Source organism: Polypterus senegalus, chromosome 2 (assembly GCF_016835505.1).
Source record: "Polypterus senegalus isolate Bchr_013 chromosome 2, ASM1683550v1, whole genome shotgun sequence".
Taxonomy (NCBI): Eukaryota; Metazoa; Chordata; class Cladistia; order Polypteriformes; family Polypteridae; genus Polypterus; species Polypterus senegalus.
The window spans coordinates 259764980-259785263 of NC_053155.1; the positions used below are offsets into that span (position 1 = coordinate 259764980).

The following is a 20284-nucleotide window of genomic DNA, read 5'->3' on the forward strand; positions in this document are numbered from 1 at the left end:
GGAGCAGAAATTTGAGGAGTTGGATGCCAAGGAGAATTACTTTTAGGCAGCTTCAAAGAAGTTCTGGCAAACCATTCAGTGACCTGTGTAGGGTAGACAGGACATTTACAGTTGTGCTTGAAAGTTTGTGAACCCTTTAGAATTTTCTATATTTCTGCATAAATATGATCTAAAACATCATCAGATTTTCACTCAAGTCCTAAAAGTAGATAAAGAGAAACCAGTTAAACAAATGAGACAAAAATATTATACTTGGTCATTTATTTATTGAGGAAAATGATTGAATATTACATTTTGTGAGTGGCAAAAGTATGTGAACCTCTAGGATTAGCAGTTAGTTTGAAAGTGAAATTCGAGTCAGGTGTTTTCAATCAATGGGATGACAATCAGGTGTGAGTGGGCACCCTGTGTTATTTAAAGAACAGTGATCTATCAAAGTCTGCTCTTCACAACACATGTTTGTGGAAGTGCATCATAGCACAAACAAAGGAGATTTCTGAGGACCTCAACAAAAGAGTTGTTGATGCTCATCAGGCTGGAAAAAGGTTACAAAACCATCTCTAAAGAGTTTGGACTCCACCAATCCACAGTCAGACAGATTGTGTACAAATGGAGGAAATTCAAGACCATTGTTACCCTCCCCAGGAGTGGTTGACCAACAAAGATCACTCCAAGAGCAAGGTGTGTAATAGTCGGCGAGATCACAAAGGACCCCAGGGTAACTCCTAAGCAACTGAAGGCCTCTCTCACATTGGCTAATGTTCATGTTCATGAGTCCACCATCAGGAGAACACTGAACAACAATGGTGTGCATGGCAGGTTTGCAAGGAGAAAGCCACTGTTGTCCAAAAAAAACATTGCTGCTCGTCTGCAGTTTGCTAAAGATCATTTGGACAAACCAGAAAACTATTGGAAGAATGTTTTGTGGACGGATGAGACCAAAATAGAACTTTTTGGTTTAAATGAAAAGCGTTATGTTTGGAGAAAGGAAAACACTGTATTCCAGCATAAGAACCTTATCCCATCTGTAACACATGGTGGTGGTAGTATCATGGTTTGAGCCTGTTTTGCTGCATCTGGCCAGGACGGCTTGCCTTCATTAATGGAACAATGAATTCTTAATTATATCAGACAATTCTAAAGGAAAATGTCAGGACATCTGCCCATGAACTGAATCTCAAGAGAAGGTGAGTCATGCAGCAAGACAACAACCCTAAGCACACAAGTCATTCTACCAAAGAATGGTTAAAGAAGAATAAAGTTAATGTTTTGGAATGGCCAAGTCAAAGTCCTGACCTTAATCCAATCGAAATGTTGTGGAAGGACCTGAAGCGACCAGTTAATGTGAGGAAACCCACCAACATCTCAGAGTTGAAGGTGTTTTGTACGGAGGAATGGGCTAAAATTCCTCCAAGCTGGTGTGCGGGAATGATCAAAAGTTACCAGAAACGTTTAGTTGCAGTTATTACCGCAAAGGGGGTCACACCAGATACTGAAAGCAAAGGTTCACATACTTTTGCCACTCACAAAATGTAACATTCGATCATTTTCCTTAATAAATAAATGACCAAGTTTAATATTTTTGGCTCATTTGTTTAACTGGTTTCTCTTCATCTACTTTTAGGACTTGAGTGAAAATCTGATGATGTTTTAGGTCATATTTATGTAGAAATATAGAAAATTCTAAAGGGTTCACAATCTTTCAAGCACCACTGTATCTTGACGAGAGGTTCAAAGAGAGGCATCTGCTCCATTTCTGGTGAATCGTACCTAACCCTCCAGCCGTTTTGGGTAAAGGAGACATCGAGTGGATTCCTGTCTGGTGTTGGAGAAGTAGACCAGCTCCCTGTCCTCACGTGGACATTTCAGTTTTCAAGGTACTTGGCCAACCAATTCTCCAGGGGATTTAGATACCTGGTGGCATCTTGTGGAAGTCTTCAGATTTTCAAAGTGGATTCCTTTTAACATTTGGGTTGTACTTCAAGGAGGATGAGTCGTCTGTTCCATCTTTAATTTTCATTGAGCAAAACAGGATGCGAAGACCTGACATTGTGTACACCTTCTGTTGGTGGTGGACTTGCCACGTTGTGTGTGTAGAATGAAGTGGCTGATGTGAAGCTGTGAAGCAGTTAGAACAGCAACTTGTCCCAGAGATCTCTGTGGCTTGCCATGCCAGATGGATGGGTTTATACCCCTCAGGATGTTATTCATGAGCAACACATCATGCGGTCCATCAATGGACTGAATGGTGAGTTGGTGTCGGGACTCCAGGTGTGATGACTGTTTGGCGAGGCAAGTAGAAGGAATACTTGAGCTTCCACATCCTGATGTCCAGCATCACACTTGGAGTAATGGCAAAAATGAGGTTCTAGTACCCTACCAGTAGGCAGCCTGTGAAGAATAATGATACTCTATGTGTTACGTGCTTATGAAATATTTTTTTTTCTTACACATTTTTATTACTGATTATGTCTCTGTTTCGGCACTCACTTTTCTTATTAGTCCCACCCTAAAGTTTTAAGAAGGGTTATCACATCCTGGCATGTCGAGATCCCAGATGCTGATCTGCTCAATCCTGGGATTTCTACCTGCAAACCTGTGCAGGTTTCTATACCACCAGGACAAGATAACAGCTGGAGCGTTGAGACCACCTCTGCAGCCTTTGATATCTGGTCTCCCATCAGCATCTGTTTGTCGATTTCTATGCTGAGAAGGCCGGCTACGTCTAAGCTTATCATTCATGCTGAGACTGACTTGTGTTCTCCTGGTGGTTTGCTCCCTGTTGTGGCTTTGTAAGGAGGCCAGACCCTGTTTGGTCTGAGGCCCTAGTGCTCCCTGCTGGACACTCACGGTTACTGTTCAGGTGGTGTAACAGGACGCTCAATTGGCTGGCAGTGCCGCAGGACTCTGGGTAGTGTGGTCATCCTTACCTACCCTGTGAATGGCATATCCTCACCAGGAGAGTCCGGTAGAGGTGGACATCACATTTTCTCCATTAATGAGGTCATTTGCAGGAGTTTTTGTGCGTCTTCAGGGTTGGGAATGTCAGTCGGCCTTTGGAGGTCTGGTATTATACAGCAACTCTGTTCTGGCACCAGGACTTTTCTTTATGTTCTCCACTCCTCCAAACTCGGCCAACAACCGGATCTTCATGGGATGTCACACAAACAATATGGTCTGCCAAATCACCTTAAAGGCTGTGCAGTGACCATTTATTGGACTCTTAACAAAATTTAAACTTGGGTTGCTGAATAATACCCTTTTTTTTTGCTCAGTTGGATCCCACCTCCTTGTTGAAGTGCCACCTCACGTGGTTCCATTCAAATTTTTTTTGTAATTGAAGCCTGTTTGCTCTGAATGGGGTGAAGGGTACGTCATGTCCACATGTTGCCCCCCTGTGGCTTGCAGTTGGTCTTGAAATGTTTTGGAATTAAAGTCGACCGCATCAAAGACAACAGTAAAGAATGATGGGACACGAATGCGATCGGGAACACGTCAGGCACTTTCCCACCAGGGACTTTTTAGAAACGCTGGGACTTCTGAAGCATCCTCACCACAGGAATTTGGCCATTTGTAGTTCCTACTCCTACTCCATTGTGATGTACTTTTTGTTCAGTGAAGAACTATTGGGTGGGCTTGGGCAGAGGGGTGTTCAGATTGGTTGACTTCAACCCTGGGCTGTTAGCAGCTTAGACTTTGGAGTTATCAGAGAAGGTGGGGTGGTGGACTTCAGTCACATCACTCCTGGTTTGAGCTGAACTGTCACAGGAAAGATAAACTGTTGGGTTAGTCAGGTGTAAAAAATAAAAAGAGACAAATACAAAAAGCTCTTCTAATGTCTTATTGCTTCTTATAGTGAAGGGCACTTCACGGTCAGCTTGATCAATGGGGACCACCATTTGATGTTTCACTCTTTATCCCTGGTGGCAGGACACTGAACAAGGACATCCCTGTGAAAGCGCCAGCAGCTAACCTTCCCTCAGGAGTCCCTTGCTCTCCAGGCCTCGTCCCTTCTTTTCCTCCTTGGACACAACCAGAAACCTGCCTCCTTGGCTTCTTCTGCCACTTCCTAAGTTGTTTTCTACAGTCTGCTGCCCCGTAGACCCTGGTCCTATGGTGTGTGTGTGTGTTGTTGGTAGACCCCCAAACTGCACTCTGATGTGGTCCGAGTATTTCACTCTCTTCCTGTCATGTGTCACCTCTGTCCCTTAATTCCATGCTGCTGTCAGCTCAAGCAGCATCCCACAGCACCATGGCTGGCCACCTGTGAAGTGCTGGAGATGTTCCCTGTAAAGTGGGTCTCCCTGGCCAGGTCTACCTCCAGTTCCACTCCGCTCCGTGGGCTTCCCCAACCTGAGGAAAGATATCTGCTGATTTCCTGCCAGTCGCCTCTTCTCCTCCACTCCACCTGCCAGCTTCTTCAGCTCCTGGTCACACCGCCATCTGAGCCGACCTTGTGCCAGTGGGATTCTTACAGGCACCTAGCATGTGTTGGTGGGTGGCACTGGTGGTCACAGGCTGGCTGAATGCCCAGCAACTGCTGATGATTGTGGCGGGGGGGAGTGGCAGGGTGTCAAAGGGAGCTCTTATAAGGAAACAGAGCAGCGCCCAGCTTACCGCCCGTCTGCCCTCCTGTGTTGCCCAATGCCCCGGTACTCCTCCTGCTTGACCCTGGTGTGATGGTGCAGGTCCAGCTCCATTCTCCCTCTACTCATTTGGGAGCCTCCTGAACCTGACACTGTCGGCAGTCATGACCAGGATGAGCTGGACGAATGAGGACACCACATGAAGCAAGGGAGAGGTGCAAAAGTGTACAGCGCCTTAATTAAAAAGGAGAATAAAAACCAACAGCAGCCATTGGGTCAAACGAGTCGAGCACAACTCCTTCCAAGCCTCCCCAGCTCACCCATCGCTCGCTTAGCTGGCAGAGACCTCAGCAGTCGCGGTCCTCTCCATCTCGACCCCCGTCTTGGCTGCCTCCTCCATCGGTGTCTGCCAGACCACTCGGGGTCAGTTGTCTTCTCATCATCCTTCACGCTCACGTCCCTCAAATCCCTGAAGAGGACACCTTGATCGCTTCCACCACGCTGCACAATCAGTGGGGGTGATCTGTCCTCAGAGCGCCGCTCCATCGTGGAACCCCTGACTGTGCTGCCTTTTCTCTCTCTAGCCGGCTGGCTCGTTTTCTCTTTCCACCTCAATGCTGAACTCTTTCTCTACCTCCATTTTTCTCGTTTTTTTCCTTTTTTTTCCCTTCCCCCCCCCATGGCAGCCCGTACTTCTACGGCTCTGTGGGCGCAGCGTCTCAGTCGCACACCGCAGGAAGCCGATGAAGCAATTGAGAATGATGGCACCTTCACGTGACCAATTACTTCACGCCCATGGAGACTGACACAGCCAGCGGATTATTTAATAAAACAGCCATACTTCCTGAGCCGCAGACCTGCTCTACCGCACCCGGTCACCTCTGTGATGATGTGGTCCTTGGCTTGACTGGACTATCTCCTCCAAAGCCTGCACTCCCTGTTTTGTCCCTGATGTCCTGGTGTTAGTCTGGACACTGCCCAGTCCTCTTCCTCCTCAGCACCCCTGGTCTTCAACAGGTCATCCGAGGACTCCCTTGGCTTCATCACCTGCCTTATCTTCCCTTGCCTGTACCTGAAGGTGATGGACTTTGGAGTATTTGACATGTGCAGATAAGCCCCTTAGGGAGCGCCCAGCCTAGTATGGATGATGTCGGTTGGCTTTTGCATCCATCCTGCTCACAGTTGATGAGGTGACTTGGCACAGCTTCAGTGGAAACAGGGTGAAGTGATGACACCACAATTGGTACGATTTCAAGGTAACAAGCCCACTCAAGCCAAACTGCTGGAGGGTGGTCTTCCTTATGTGAAAGACCGCATGTATATCGTCCTGCCAGATATCAAACGGGCTGGTCTACAATGCAGGGGATGTTTTCCCCACCGATGGTATTGATGATGCTGTTTCTCACGACTTTCTGCAAGGAAAGGCTCCACGAGTCACTCGGCTTGAGTTTCATCCTGGCACTTCAGAGGCGCTGGGTGCAGCAGGCAGCTGATGGCATCCATTGCTGTCTGAAGAGAGTGCAATGGGGGGGAGAAACCTTTGAGAGCAGGGCTGTTGTTCTTTCTTCGAGGGTGAGTTACCACCTGCAGAAGGTCAAGCAGAAAGGCATCTGAAAGGACCCTGCAAGTAACTGCGGCACAGAAGTGGTTGGCGCCTTTCATGCTAAAAAGAACCCCAGAAGAAAGAAAAGTGGCAGCATCAGGTGAAGCAAACGTCCTTGGGTCGGAGTTTGAATGACAGCCGAGTCGCTCGCGATGGATGGATGGTTGGGCAGGCAGCCTGTTCACCAAGAAGCACCAAGAAGAGGGCAGCACCATTTACTATGGATGGGGTTCAGTCGTCCTAAACGGCTAAATGAAACGTTCCACACGGGCAAAATCACAGGGGTGCATAACAGTGGTGGTTTGTAATGGGTGGCACTGGGATGCCACCCCCCAATATTTTAAAAAGTCTCCTTAAATTAATTATGTAGTGCAAGATAATCATGAAATAAATGTGTTTATTTGCACAACACCTCCGGGTGTCGACGCGTGTCAGCATTGGTTCTGACTTGGATTTCTTTCTGTGTGAATGTTTATAAGTTCTGGAGTGAAGGACGTCGGACAAATGAGAGTCTATGCAAGTCTTCGATTTTTTGCTGCCCTTCAATTGGTTGCTTTCAATTTTTTCTGGAGATGCCGCTCTCTGTGCTTCAGACACACCCACAGTTATTGACAGCCAATCAGTGTTGGTTTAGGTTTTTTAATCTAATGTGATTGGACAACCATAGACGCACTGTCATGTTGACCTCAGTGGTTCCCAGTTCACACCCACCTTTAACGTAACCCAGCGACAGAGGAGTGAGTGCAACTTTAAGAAGATGGCAACTTCAAGCAGAACTTCAGAAATCAAAGAATATTTGGGTATTTCTTTAACAAAACACTCCTTCATAAATCATTCACTTGAATAAATAAAGAAGATAAAGGAGCCTGGACCCGACTTGACCCGACTTAAGAATTCAGCAGCAGGTGAGCGATCGAGGACGAGCTTACACGTGGACATTTTCCCGCACCGGCACCCATCTTCCTGAAGAAGCCGACATAAAAGCAGCTCCGTGATTGGCGTGCTAGAGCACTTGGGACGAGTCTCCAGGCCACGCTGAGTGTGTGGCCACCAGCAATCCTCACAGGGATGGAGGGCAGTGGCCACCAAAGTGCTCACAAAGTCCCGTGTCTGTGAATTTTTAACTGGCTTCTCTGGTGGTCTCGCCCCTTCAGACAGTTGAGCACGTGGCTGCGCTATATTGTACAGTACTGCGTAGGTGTTTGGGGTTCACAGAATAGTGAAGTGCTTTGAGATGATTTTAGTTACAAAAAGTGAGTTGGGAGACACCGATCTGGACAATCAATCGTATGTGGCTGTTTATTTAGCAGGCTTAGTGAAATGAATCAATTTAATCAGAAAGCAACCTGAAGGAAAGGGGGGTAACATTTACATTCAAGGAAATATACTGCAGGTATCCTGATTGTAAAGGCAGAGTAAGATTTAGGCTGGACCTGTCCTGGGGGTGGAGTACAAGACAGTTTGGGGGGCGATTTATGTTTTAAGACGTGGGGGTCTGTGGATCTTATAATGTGAATTTGTGCCCAGGTGAGGTAAGCCTGTCACACTTGCATAGACTGGGCAGACGTACAGAATAAAATTAGGGTGGGAATGATAAACTGGGATGCAAGACTTGAGAAAAATCAGAGACATGACGTGGATTTATGGAGTACAGTGGGAACATCTAAGGACTGGACACAGAGTAAGATCTGGATTGGACTTGGCGATGGATGTGTTATAGGACAGACAGACGTCCACATTATTAGAAGATTACGAAGGTGGGGGTGCAGACGTTGTGGTGTGGGTTTTGGCAGAATGGGGAACTGGGAAAGTTGCCAGAGGCTTGGGCAATTTACAGACAGGTGTGGCATGTGCACCTGTTTTCCACATTTACACGGCAGGTTATGAGAAGAATAAGGAGACTGTGGATGTCACCGACTGAAGTTTTGAAGCACAGTTTTGGAATTCTGTCAAAAGTTATCAAGTATTCTGGAAGAGTTTATGAATATTAATTCTGGCTCTTTGGAAGACACTGCCTATGTTTGGCTAACAATTAAATGGGCAATCCCGCCGAAAAAAATTCAGACTTGGAATCTTGGGTCGCTGCTTTGGCGAATACCCACGCCCGCGTGTTTAATACTGATCAGGAGTCCTTAATTTCTAATGTAAGAACAGAGTTAGACTCCATTCTTTTACAGAAAGTGGAATTCGACATCCACCGGACACGAGCCAGACATTACACTTCTGGGCTCAGGCCAAGTTAGATTCCGTAAGTGTGAAGCGTCTGCTACTATTAGTTCATTGTGGAACGCGGCTGGGCATCTTACTAACAATCTGAGATCAAAAGACAATTGAGGATTACTCAGATTTATTTACTAAATTATGCCAATGCCAACACCAAGCACACTGACAACTCCTTTCTTTCCGATCTGAGCCTCCCTAAGCTCTCAGAAGATGACGCCTCCACTCTCAATGCACTCGGGAAAATCACCAGGGCCAGATGGGTTGCCACCTGAGGTTCTTTTTTATGTTTTGGCAGCAAATATCAGTCCGTCTTTTCCAAATGTTTAATTCTGCCATCTCCGTTACCCAAATTAATGACTTTGCCAATACTGCTATGATAACCCTTTTGTTAAAACAAGAGCCTACAGATTGCTCAACTTATCGGCCCATCTCCTTGATGAATTCTGATGCAAAACTGCTTGCTGAACTCTTGACAGGCCGCTGGTAATCTCCAAGCTAATTCACCCCGTTCTTGCCAGGCAGCGGACGATATAAGATGCCTTCTCCACATTATTGACACAGCGTTCCAACTTCTCCGTGCCCCTGCTTTACTCTCCTTAGATGCTGAAAAGGCATTTGACTGAATGAACTGGTCGTTCTTGTGGCAAGTCATGTATCGCATGTGGTCTGGGAGGACACTCTTTACTCAGCTCCTTCCTCTATTATTCTCACTAACTCAATTACTTCACAATCTTTTTGAATTTCAACAGGAGCCAGGCAGGGGTGCCCACTTTCCTCTCTCGTCTGGATATTGCAGTACGTGATTCACACCAAATCACTTCCATAACCTTGCATGGTACTCCCCACAAGGTAGCACTTTACGCTGATATTATGCTTTTCTAGGTGGCGCCCCTTCTGATCTCTCATATGTTAATTTATTTGACTTCTAGAAGTATGTGTCTAGTAATAAAATCAAATGGTTCAAGTGAGCTCTCCTTCCTCTTACTTTGTCTGTTGGTCAGTCCTGCTCCTCTCTATTAGTCTATTAGATACCTGCGGACTGACATTTCTCCTTCCCTCCATGACATTGCTGCATCAAATGCTAAACGTATCTTCAGGAGTGCTAAGGACTCCCTCTAATTCTGTTAGCTGCACGCTCCCTCTTTCACCTCCAAATACATTTTGGTTTAATGTCAGATTTCTTTGGAATGGTAAAAAAAAAAAAAAAAATTCCACATTAATTAGGTCATTAGGCCAGATCATTGGGAATTTACACTTCCGTCAATTTGGCGCTGGTTGGAAGCCCCCAGTATTCCTCCATCCTGGCTCCCAATTGAAGTCAAACTGGTTTTTCCAGATCTCTCTGAGATGGAGAGAACTTTCACTAAATTTGGGCTCTCAGATTACTTATGTTCTCACTCTAAGGTGTAAGGTGGAGCAACATTTAGGTCCCTGCAAAAAAAATGACACCCATTTTCCAAAATCCAGACTTGCTTATTGGCGGCAACCTTAGTGCTATCCCAACCTGGAGGCAGCGCGGCATTCCCACGCTTGGTAATATTTTTGATGGCTCTGTGCTGAGATCTGAGTTCTCTATTCCCTTTTCAAATTAGGTCTGTGATTGAGTCTCACTGTGTTTCATTGTCGTCTTCTTCTTTACCCTTTCATCTTTGCTTTCTTTATTTAGTCTCTGTCTCCTGAAACAAAGCCCGTCTCTCTGTTATATACAACTTTGCGGAAAGCCACTCTTAAAACGTTACCTGTTGATTTGCTTTGGGAGCGTCACCTTCCCTCTCTTACTATTCTCGACTGGAATATCATTTTTTGAAGATTATTACCATAGCATCTAAGAGCCCCAATCACCAACACGCTCAATTCAAGTTTGTACCCAACGCCCCGCAGACGCTTTGCTGTCGGCCGTCTGCGCTCCTCCAAGTCTCTGGCCCCTTCCACACGGTCATTCTGGGAGCGTCCCAGTTAGGGCTCTTTGGGGAACGCGTCAAAATGTCTCTCATCTATTGTCCCTTCTAAATTGTCTCTATTGCCTCCACTCTTTCTTCTTCTGGACTTTTCTGCTGTCTCTCTTTCTTCTTTCCAGCAAAGGTTATTCTCTCAAGGCACAACTGCTGTAAGATCAGCCTCAGCCTCGTGCTATGAACCTCCTTGTTTATTTTCTTTTGATTGATGGAAAAACCTTTTAAATCTTATAAAATTATCTGCAGCACCGATTAATAGTTCAACTAGCCTGTGTATTTGAAACTGGCAGTCAGCCTTGCAACTTGATACTTCATCCCAAATTCTACTTGGCTTATTTCATTCACTATTTAATGATCTTTTTTTCCCCGTTGTGCCTTCCACTCCAGGGCTGGCTTTGTTCACATCAGGCCAGAGGTGGGTGGCTGTTTCATTGCCATATTATAACATACATTTTTGTGAGCTGCTGCATTTGTGTATGATTTAGACTTTGTGAATAAAAAATTTGATCACAAAAAAAAAAAATTTCAATCCCTAGTTTGATGGATCTCGACGTTTTATTGTTCCGATAACAAAAGCACCAACACCTCGATGACGGGTGTGTGTGTGTCTGGGTGTCGCAGTTTCTGGAGGACAGTCTAGAGCTAACATACAATCCCAAACTCGTAACCTATGAGATGACGATGTGCTGATTAGCCAAATCGTGCAAGAGAAAGAGGCGCTCTAGAGGAACCCTCAAATAGCGGAATTCTGCCATAACTTCTGAACTCTTCTAGTCAACCGCTATCGAAATGACCAGAACGATCAGCGTCAGAGCCGTAGATAATTACTGAATTGTTAGGGAATAGTTTGGGTAACTTGGTTCCTGGGGTGTAAAGCCTACGGATGCAAAGGTCCAAATTTTCTTTCTCCAGCTGTCACTGGTGCTTGAGATCCCAAAGGAAACGCATCTGTTTAAGCTGTGAAAACCGACGGCCGAGACCTTTGAGTGTGCACTGCTTAGAGGAGGGAAGGCAGGCTGAATCTTTAAAGTGTCCCGTTTTAGCACTTCGGCTGCTGATGTCCATGAGGCTGGGGACCTGGACACCTCCGCTGCTCGCCAGAAGCTTGAGATAGACAGCACCTTGTAGGAGAAAGCCATAAATGGGGAGCAAGAACTGGGGCTGCACTGACAGAATGGAGTTTCTGCCAACAGACAATGGTGACATTCAAATTACCTCCGAATGTAGAAAGCTGAAAGTAAAGCAAAACATCCCAAGAAAGCGAGTGCCGACGTGACGGCCCAGGACTGAGTCTGGTGTAGAACACGGCAGCTCAGCCTTGAAGTGGCGACATGTTGAGGTTGTTCTGCTGATGTGCAAGACGACGACGACGACTTCCCAGTGCATCGGAGTTGTGGTGCTGATGACTTTCCTTTCTGCTCTTTCGGAGTTGCAGTGTTGTCTGTCTGTCCGTCCGTCTGTAATGTCAACTACACGGCAAGGCAGACGGCAAACAGCTTTGAGTTAATATGTTAAAAAATACAAAAACTAAATAGGATGCCTTGAGGGCTTAAAATTCTACTTTAATCTATCTTTCATGTTATTTTCAACTTTTTAGTGTTCTACATTTAAAAAAGTTGTTTTGCATAGTAATATTAGTTCCAATATTCCCAATAAAATGCTTCATATAAATTTGCATTAAACTTTATTTCCTTAATCACTTGAAAGCTTACAAGAAATTCAATACCTTTCTGTTTAATGACATAAGCAAGGATTATATACAGGACTATAAACTGTCAGCAATGTTACAGAAAATGAAATTTACACATCTTAATTAGCATCTGGAATAAGAATCCCATCATTAATAATAAACATCAGAGACCCAGATATTTTACTGCATTACTTGCTCTTTATACAGTTACAAAAATATTGGATTTTTTTTTTATTCATTGATTTATCCCTACAATACCTGTGCTGAAGAATATATTCTGATGATTTCACTACTTTTATTGCCATTTCTGCAAAGGTACAGTAATGAGAGTAGAAAAAAAAAATAACATAAAATTATGGCCTTGAGTACCAAATTTTAAAACATCCAAAAACTTGTAGAAAGTGCAACACAGATATTAAGTGGACAAACTAAACAAGGTGCAAAGTATAAAAAAGATGGGATTTAAATAAAATAAAATAAAAAAAAAAAGTATGGCACTTTTGTCACCTGGAAAACAGGAGATGAACTACAAACTGGAGTCTGTTACAAAAGGAGACACGGAAACGCATCAAATCTCAACTGAACATCAAAGGTGGAAAACAGAAGGTTCCTGTCAACTGGGCTGGGGGTCTTAAAAGGCCCTTTAAAAGGTTCAAATGAGGGCACCGTGTCTCTTGTGCTCAATCCGCACTTTCGTGAAGACCAACACAGGCACGAGAGCACAGACACCAGCGAATCGTTTAGGGATTCAGCACTGAAGACCACCTCGTTCCATTTGAAACAAACCTAGATGAATGCAGAAGAGCCATAAATAAGAAACACTAGCACCCTGTACACTCTGTGCTTTTTCTAGTTTGTTGTTTAAAAATACACTCAAGTAAAGGTTTCTCTGATCAGGACTGCAGATTTTCTCTAGAATATGTAAAGTGCCTTTTTAATGCCCTTAAGTGTTTTAAAAAATAAAGTGGATGACGAGTGGGTCCAAGAGGTCGAACTCGGATCAAATGATCGGCCAAGAAACTGAGAGCAGAATTAGCAGTGTGGCGAAACGGAACGAACGAGTGCTAGAGGAGGGTGCGATGTGGACAAAGGCTACGCTTCACAGATCACAATTATTGCTATAATAATCTATGCTGACTTCTTCATTCCTGCAAAGCTAACTAACGTTCACTACAGAAGACGAGTGCGGGCCTGCGCTAATCTGATAGCGTATCCTTGTCGCGCAGTCTGCTATGTGGAACAAGCAGGGAAGAAGTAACGTCAAGAAAAGACTGGAATTTTGTGCCTCCATCATGCCACACTGAAGTTTCGAGTGATGGTGTTGTATTTTAAAGAAATAGTGCTTCAGATTCACAACAGGCTCCACATACTTGAACAATTAAAATCAGACACGCTATGATTTGCAGGATCAAAACAATTGAAAACTTAGTTAAATCATTTGTCTAATTAAGTCCAACAAACTTAAGATTATCAAATGTGGATCTCTAAATGTGCTAATCAAATCTCAGTAGATGACATTTAGCCAGAACAAAACAAAAATAAATCAGAAAACTACAGCAGCATTTAGCAGCATAGCTGCTTTTAAAAATAATCTTTATTAAAATATTCCATGGTAAGTTTTCAACCACTCTTGAAGAATCACTTTCAAAACTGAATTACCCGAAGAATGGTGGAGAAAACAAAAATCACAGCAAACTTAGAAATAAAAAAGGGAATACACCAATAGGTTGGCGTATTTAAAGCAGTTATTTGTAAAAGACCAGTTTTATGTTGTTAAAGTAGTACACGGCACAAACAGTATGTACAGGATTTCTTTCCTTAAATTTTATGCCACCATCGTACCAAATCTATTAAAAAAAAAAGGTAAAACATATTTCAGAATTGGCAATATTTGCATTTCCCTCACAGTTGCTTTGCACTACTCTGTGTGTGCTAAGTGATTACAAAATTTGGCTGGAAATGGAACAAAAAGTGGCTCTTCATCTCAACAGTCACGTGGCTGAGGACAACAGACTTGCAGATCAAAAAAACCAAAAAAAAAAAAACACAAACCCTTTATGACTTAAAAGAGCGTTAAACAAAGATGAACATAAAAACACCGTTCTGTCACGCTTCCTTTCTGTTGAAGTATGAACTCTTCCTTCAACATCAAAATCCGGGGGTGAGAGGGTCCTTTTATATCCAAAATGTACATGTGATCAATTCAAGGCAATGCTCAGTTATGGCCTTACTTTTGTGTGTTGGTTTGTTTCTCAAGATTCTCCTCTACTAACAGTATCTACAGAAGCACTTGCCCCTTTTTAACACAGTGATTCCATTATGCACACCCAAATATCTCAATATAAGTAAAAATTACTCTATATACACATTTTTACACTCATCCAACAGAAATTATTCCGTCTCCCAGAGGTTTAATTTGACCTAAAGCAAAATACCTGAGGTTTCAAAAATTGGAGCAATTTTCTTAGCAGTCACAAAATTTTCCATCCAGGATTTCAAAAGAAACTCTTTGTTTCCAGCTGTCCATACTTTGAGCAGTTGAGACTTCATGGCAGATTTGTAATTTGTAAACCCAGGGAACTGTGGAATAAGCACTTTAATTAGGCCTGCTTACAATCAAAAACTATTGATGAATATTTCTTCTTTACTCAAAAATACTACGACTGATGGTGAAACATACTGTAAAGGCTGGGAAAGCTAAAACGTATTTTAGTTTACCTACAAATCTACCTTTTACATCAGCTGGATACCAGTGAAGATCCACATGAAGGAATCCTGGTACTAAATCACAATGGGGGGAGGGCTAAACCTTAAAAAAACAAAAAACAAAATCTTGTAAATGATCCCCTACCCTTTAATATGTGCACTACGACATTAACTAAAACAAATACATAAGAATCTTTTGCTTTAAGCAGCTGTAGAATGACAGTTCTTCCGAGAGACTTCATGTTGGCTGTTGCTTGCTTAAGAATGTTCTGCCCTGCACATAGAGAGCTCCTGTCTTCACTGTGGCATTTCTGGTATATCAGTAATAAGAGCACCTCTTGAAAACAGACAGCAAGGTGTCAACATCTGGGGAAGAATGTTCACTGGGATGAAGGTGACGGCCCACCAATTGAGAATCTGACATAAGAAAGAGAAAAGTCAAAATGGAGGTTAAGGTGGCAAAATCTGGTCTCATTTGGTATGATACATTTCAATATTAGGCATTGACAATTCATTTGGTATTCAGATATCCAAAGGCAGAGTCTGAAGTTTAATGACATATTGAAAATAAATATCACCACATAAATGAAAACTGGTGTTTAATGACCACATGCAGGAGATATAGTATTTATTTAAGGGGGCAGGTAGTGCAAATGGTTCTTTGTGATCTTAAATGCAATCAATGACTGTCTTGGAAGGTAATGAGAACCAGAAATGAATAAATTGTTCAGAGGTTAATTAACAGAAGCCATGAAAACAGAATCAAAATTATGAGGAAATTCCAAAGTGCCTTGTGTTCTGTGGCCTCTACTTACAATTATAATTATATTATAATTTAGACACCAGCAACTGGTCAATTTTTCCTTTTATCATACACTTTTCACTGAACTTACAAAGCACATGTTACTTTGTCTAGCAGACCATTTTTCACTATCATAAAAGATTACTCATCAGACACAGTGGATGTAGAAAGCAAGACTGAGATCACAATGTGCTGGGTGTCAAGTGAACAGTTACAATAGCGGTACTTTTTTTGCATACTGAAGTTCGTTTTCTTTCAAATAAATCCAAACTTTGCATATGCCTAGTAAAATAAGCAGTTCCCACCCCAAGATGAGTGTTGCAGCAGTTCTGAGTTAGTCTGCTTCTTCTCAAAGACCTGCCCGTGTCAATCCACATTCCATGAAAGGCTAATTGAATATCTGAGGCTCAGACCTTTCAACTGATGAATGAGTGTCTACTTCTGGTCAGTCTTAACAACATCTTTTACACACAAGTAGAAGTCAAATAATAAAATTGGGGGGTGTGTGTGTGTGGGCGTTCAACAAAGCAACTTTTTACAAACTAAGCGCACATTTGTGTAGAAAGATTTTATTTAAAAAGGAAACAGATGTAATGTTATTGTTCTTAGAAAATGCCTCTTAAGATCAACAAAAATTAACTTACCATAAAGGTAGTTTTGGAAAATTTACAAAATGCCACTGATACAGAGTGGAATGAAAAATGCCAACTTTGAAAAATATACGCATGAGTGAGTATATACTTTTATGTAAACAGTTTATAATTCCAACAGAAAGCAGTCTGTGAGGATCAGGGACTGTGTGTCAGAAATGGTGGCATGTAACACTGGAGCAACACAGGGAATTGCCTCGTCTTCCTTCCTGTTCACCATCTACACAACAGACCTTCAGTACAATCCTTTTGTTTGCCACCAACAAAAATTTTCAGAGTCCTCCATCATAGGCTTCATTAATAATGGAGATGAGTCAGAGCTCAAGAGGGTTTTGGAGAACTTCGTCCAATGGTGATGGCTGGCACGTTAGGGCACAAAATAAAACTGATTCCAGGGTTATGCATCATTATATTTCTTGTATGTATAATGTAAAATCCAACTATCATAACAGAAACCCGTTAGGCATCTACATTCTTTGTGCTTTATTTAGTAGACTAGTTATGTTGGGCGTCTTTGCCTGGGAAATTTCATAAGAAATAGAGCCATCAGCTAACTGGATTATAACAAGGTTAATACTATTGGCGGGTAGTGTAGTGTAATGGTTAAGGCTTTGGACACCTAGGGCTTCAAAGCCCTGAGGCAGGGGGTTTCAAATCTTGCTACTTACACTGTTATCATCAACAATTAACTTCATCTGCCTGTGCTGCTATTGAAAACCAAATGAAATGTTACCAGTGGTATCTCATCTTGGATAAAGGTCACTAGAGCTTCTTACTCTTGAACATTTTATATACTGTACAATTACACGAGTAAAACATTCCTGCTTTTCCTAGTGATTTGGCTTTTGTTGATGGTCATTATTAAACACACTTTTACAGGAAAAGTATATTCTTTTAAATTGAAATGGTTAATAAGTAGCAATAATGTTAATGACTATGTGCTATTATTATTCAGAATTAACAATGTTCACTTGTTTACATCATTCCCTCAAGTATGGGTGTTCTCAAGGTCTGGATCCCCTGCAGATTTTATTTTTTTCTCTCCAGCTGTCTGGAGTTTTTTTTTGTTTTGTTTTTTCTGCCCTCCCTGACCACCAGACCTTATTCTTATTCTATGTTAATTAATTTAATTCTTATGTTGTCTTTTTTTCTCTTTTCTTCATCATGTAAAGCACTTTGAGCTACATTATTTGTATGAAATTTTGATTTTGTTTGAACAATTATTGCACACTTTCTGTAAATCCAATAAACTTCATTTCACTTCTCAAATATCACTGTTTGTGTCTCCTATATGATATATTTAACTGACATTTTTTATCATAACAACCAACGATTTATACAGGAAAATAATGACTATTAACAAGGTTGCCCAAACTTTTGCATCCCACTGTATATACATACGCATGCATATTGTGTGTATATATATATATATATATATATATATATATATATATATATATATATATATATATATATATATATATATAAATATATACAGTGCTCAGCATAAATGAGTACACCCCCTTTAAAAAGTACGAATTTAATCAGTAGCTCAATGAACAAAAGAACAATTTCCAAAATTTTCACAAGGCTGAGTTTTACTGAACACTTGTTTAACTTCATAACATGAAATTAAGGTTAATAATATAACTTAGATCACAAAATCTTCAGTTTTACTCAAATTGGTTGAAGCAAAAATGAATACACCCCGCAATAAAAACTACTACATCTAGTATTTTGTATGACCATCGTGATTTGTAAGGACAGCACCAAGTCTTCTAGGCATGGAAAGAACAAGTTGGCGACATACTGCAACATCTATCTTTTTCCACTCTTCAAGAATAACCTCTTTTAGAGCCTGGATGCTGGATGAAGAGTGATGCTCAACTTGTCGCTTCAGAATTCCCCACAGGTGTTCGATTGGGTTCAGATCAGGAGACATACTTGGCCATTCAATCACCTTCACCCTGTTCTTCTTCAGAAATGCAACAGTAGCTTTAGATGTGTGTTTTGGATCATTGTCGTGTTGGAAAAGTGCACGACGACCAAGTGCACGGAGTGATGGCAGCATCTTCTCCTTAATTATAGAGAAGTACATTGTTGAGTTCATGATACCATCAATGAAATGCAGCTCCCCAACACCAGCAGCACTCACGCAGCCCCACATAAGGACACGGCCACCACCATGTTTCACTGTAGGCACCATGCATTTTTCTTTGAAATCCTCACCTTTACGACGCCATACAGTTTTGAAACCATTACACTGTGTGCACAATTATTAGGCAAGTGAGTATTTTGACCATATCATCATTTTTAATGCGTATATTCCAACTCCAAGCTGTATTAACTTGAATGCTTATTGGATTTAAGCACGTCAGGTGATGTGTATTTGTGTAATGAGGGAGGGTGTGGCCTAAGGAGATCAACACCCTATATCAAGGTGTGCAGAATTATTAGGCAGCTAGTTTTCCTCAGGCAAAACGGGCCAAAAAAGAGATTTAACTGACTCTGAAAAGTCAAAAATTGTAAAAAGTCTTTCAGAGGGATGCAGCACTTTTGGAATTGCTAAGATATTGGTGTGTGATCACAGAACCATCAAACATTTTGTTGCAAATAGTCAACAGGGTCGCAAGAAACGTGTTGAGAACAAAAGCATAAATTAGCTGCCAAAGATTTGAGAAGAATCAAACGTGAAGCTACCAGGAACCCATTATCCTCCAGTACTTTCATATTCCAGAGCTGCAACCTACCTGGAGTGCCCAGAAGTACAAGGTGTTCAGTGCTCAAAGACATGGCCAAGGTAAGGAGGGCTGAAACCCAACCACCACTGAACAAGAAACATAAGTTGAAAACGTCAAAACTGGGCCAAGAAATATCTGAAGACAGATTTTTTCAAAGGTTTTATGGACCGATGAGATGAGAGTGACTCTTGATGGACCAGATGGATGGACCTGTGGATCAGTAATGGGCACAGAGCTCCACTTCAACGTGGAGGTGGGGTACTGGTATGAGCTGGTATTTTTAAAGATGAGCTAGTTGGACCTTTTGCATTGAAGATGAACTCAAAATCAACTCCCAAACCTACTGCCAGTTTTTGAAGACACTTTCTTCAAACAGTGATACAGGAAAAAGACCATGATTTTTATGCAGGCCAATGCTCCATCACTTGCATCGAAGTTCTCCACTGCGTGGCCAGCCAGTAAAGATGAAGGAATAATGACATGGCCCCCCTTCCTCATCTGACCTAAACCCTATCGAGAACTTGTGGGCACTTCTTAAACGCTAGATTTACGGGGGAGAAAAACAATACACCTCTCTGAAGAGTGTCTGGGAGGCTGTAGTCACTGCTCCACAAAAAGCTGATCGTCAACAGATCAAGAAACTGACAGACTCCATGAATGGAAAGGCTTATGACTGTTATTGGAAAGAAGGGTGGCTATATTGGTCATTGATTGATTGATTTATTTTTTTTTGAAATGTCAGAGATGTTTATTTGTAAATTTTGAGGTGTTTGTTTATTATTCTCACTATAACAGATGAAAATAAACAAGTGAGATGGGAAAATTTTCATTTTTCCTTTAGTTGCATAATAAATCTGCACACTAATAGTTGCCTAATAATTGTGCACACATATGTATTCCCCTGATGATGTTCACACTCACATTTCCGTTGTGAAACATTCAGGTTTCAGGTTTATTAACATTTTGGATTGACTGATAGCACTGTGTTTGTTCCATATTAAAATTAATCCTCAAAAATACAACTTGCCTAATAATTCTGCACTCCCTGTAGTTCCAAAAACAGTAATCTTTGTCTCATCACTCCAGAGTATAGAGTCCCAGTAGTCTTCATCTTTTTCAGCATGGGCCCTAGCAAATTCTAGGCGTGCTTTTTTGTGCATGGGCTTTAGGAGCGGCTTCCTTCGTGGACGATACCCATGCATGCCATTCCTCTGCAGTGTGCGCCATATGGTGTCACAGGAAATGGTCACTCCAGTTTGGCTTTCTACTGCTTTAGCTAACTGAAGTGAACTTGCATGGCGATTTTCTTCAACCCTTCTTATCAGAAG

General features: G+C 42.2%; 1 protein-coding gene across 1 annotated transcript in view; it reads right to left on the bottom strand.

The window, feature by feature from the left end:
- Positions 1–12034: 12034 nt before the first annotated feature.
- Positions 12035–20284, bottom strand: part of LOC120523807 (serine/threonine-protein kinase 24) — a 161806-nt gene continuing 153556 nt past the window's right edge. The window contains exon 11 of the mRNA XM_039745428.1: positions 12035–15180. Coding sequence (XP_039601362.1) covers positions 15144–15180 — 37 coding nt within the window. The 3' untranslated portion in view covers positions 12035–15143. The remainder of the gene's footprint in view (positions 15181–20284) is intronic.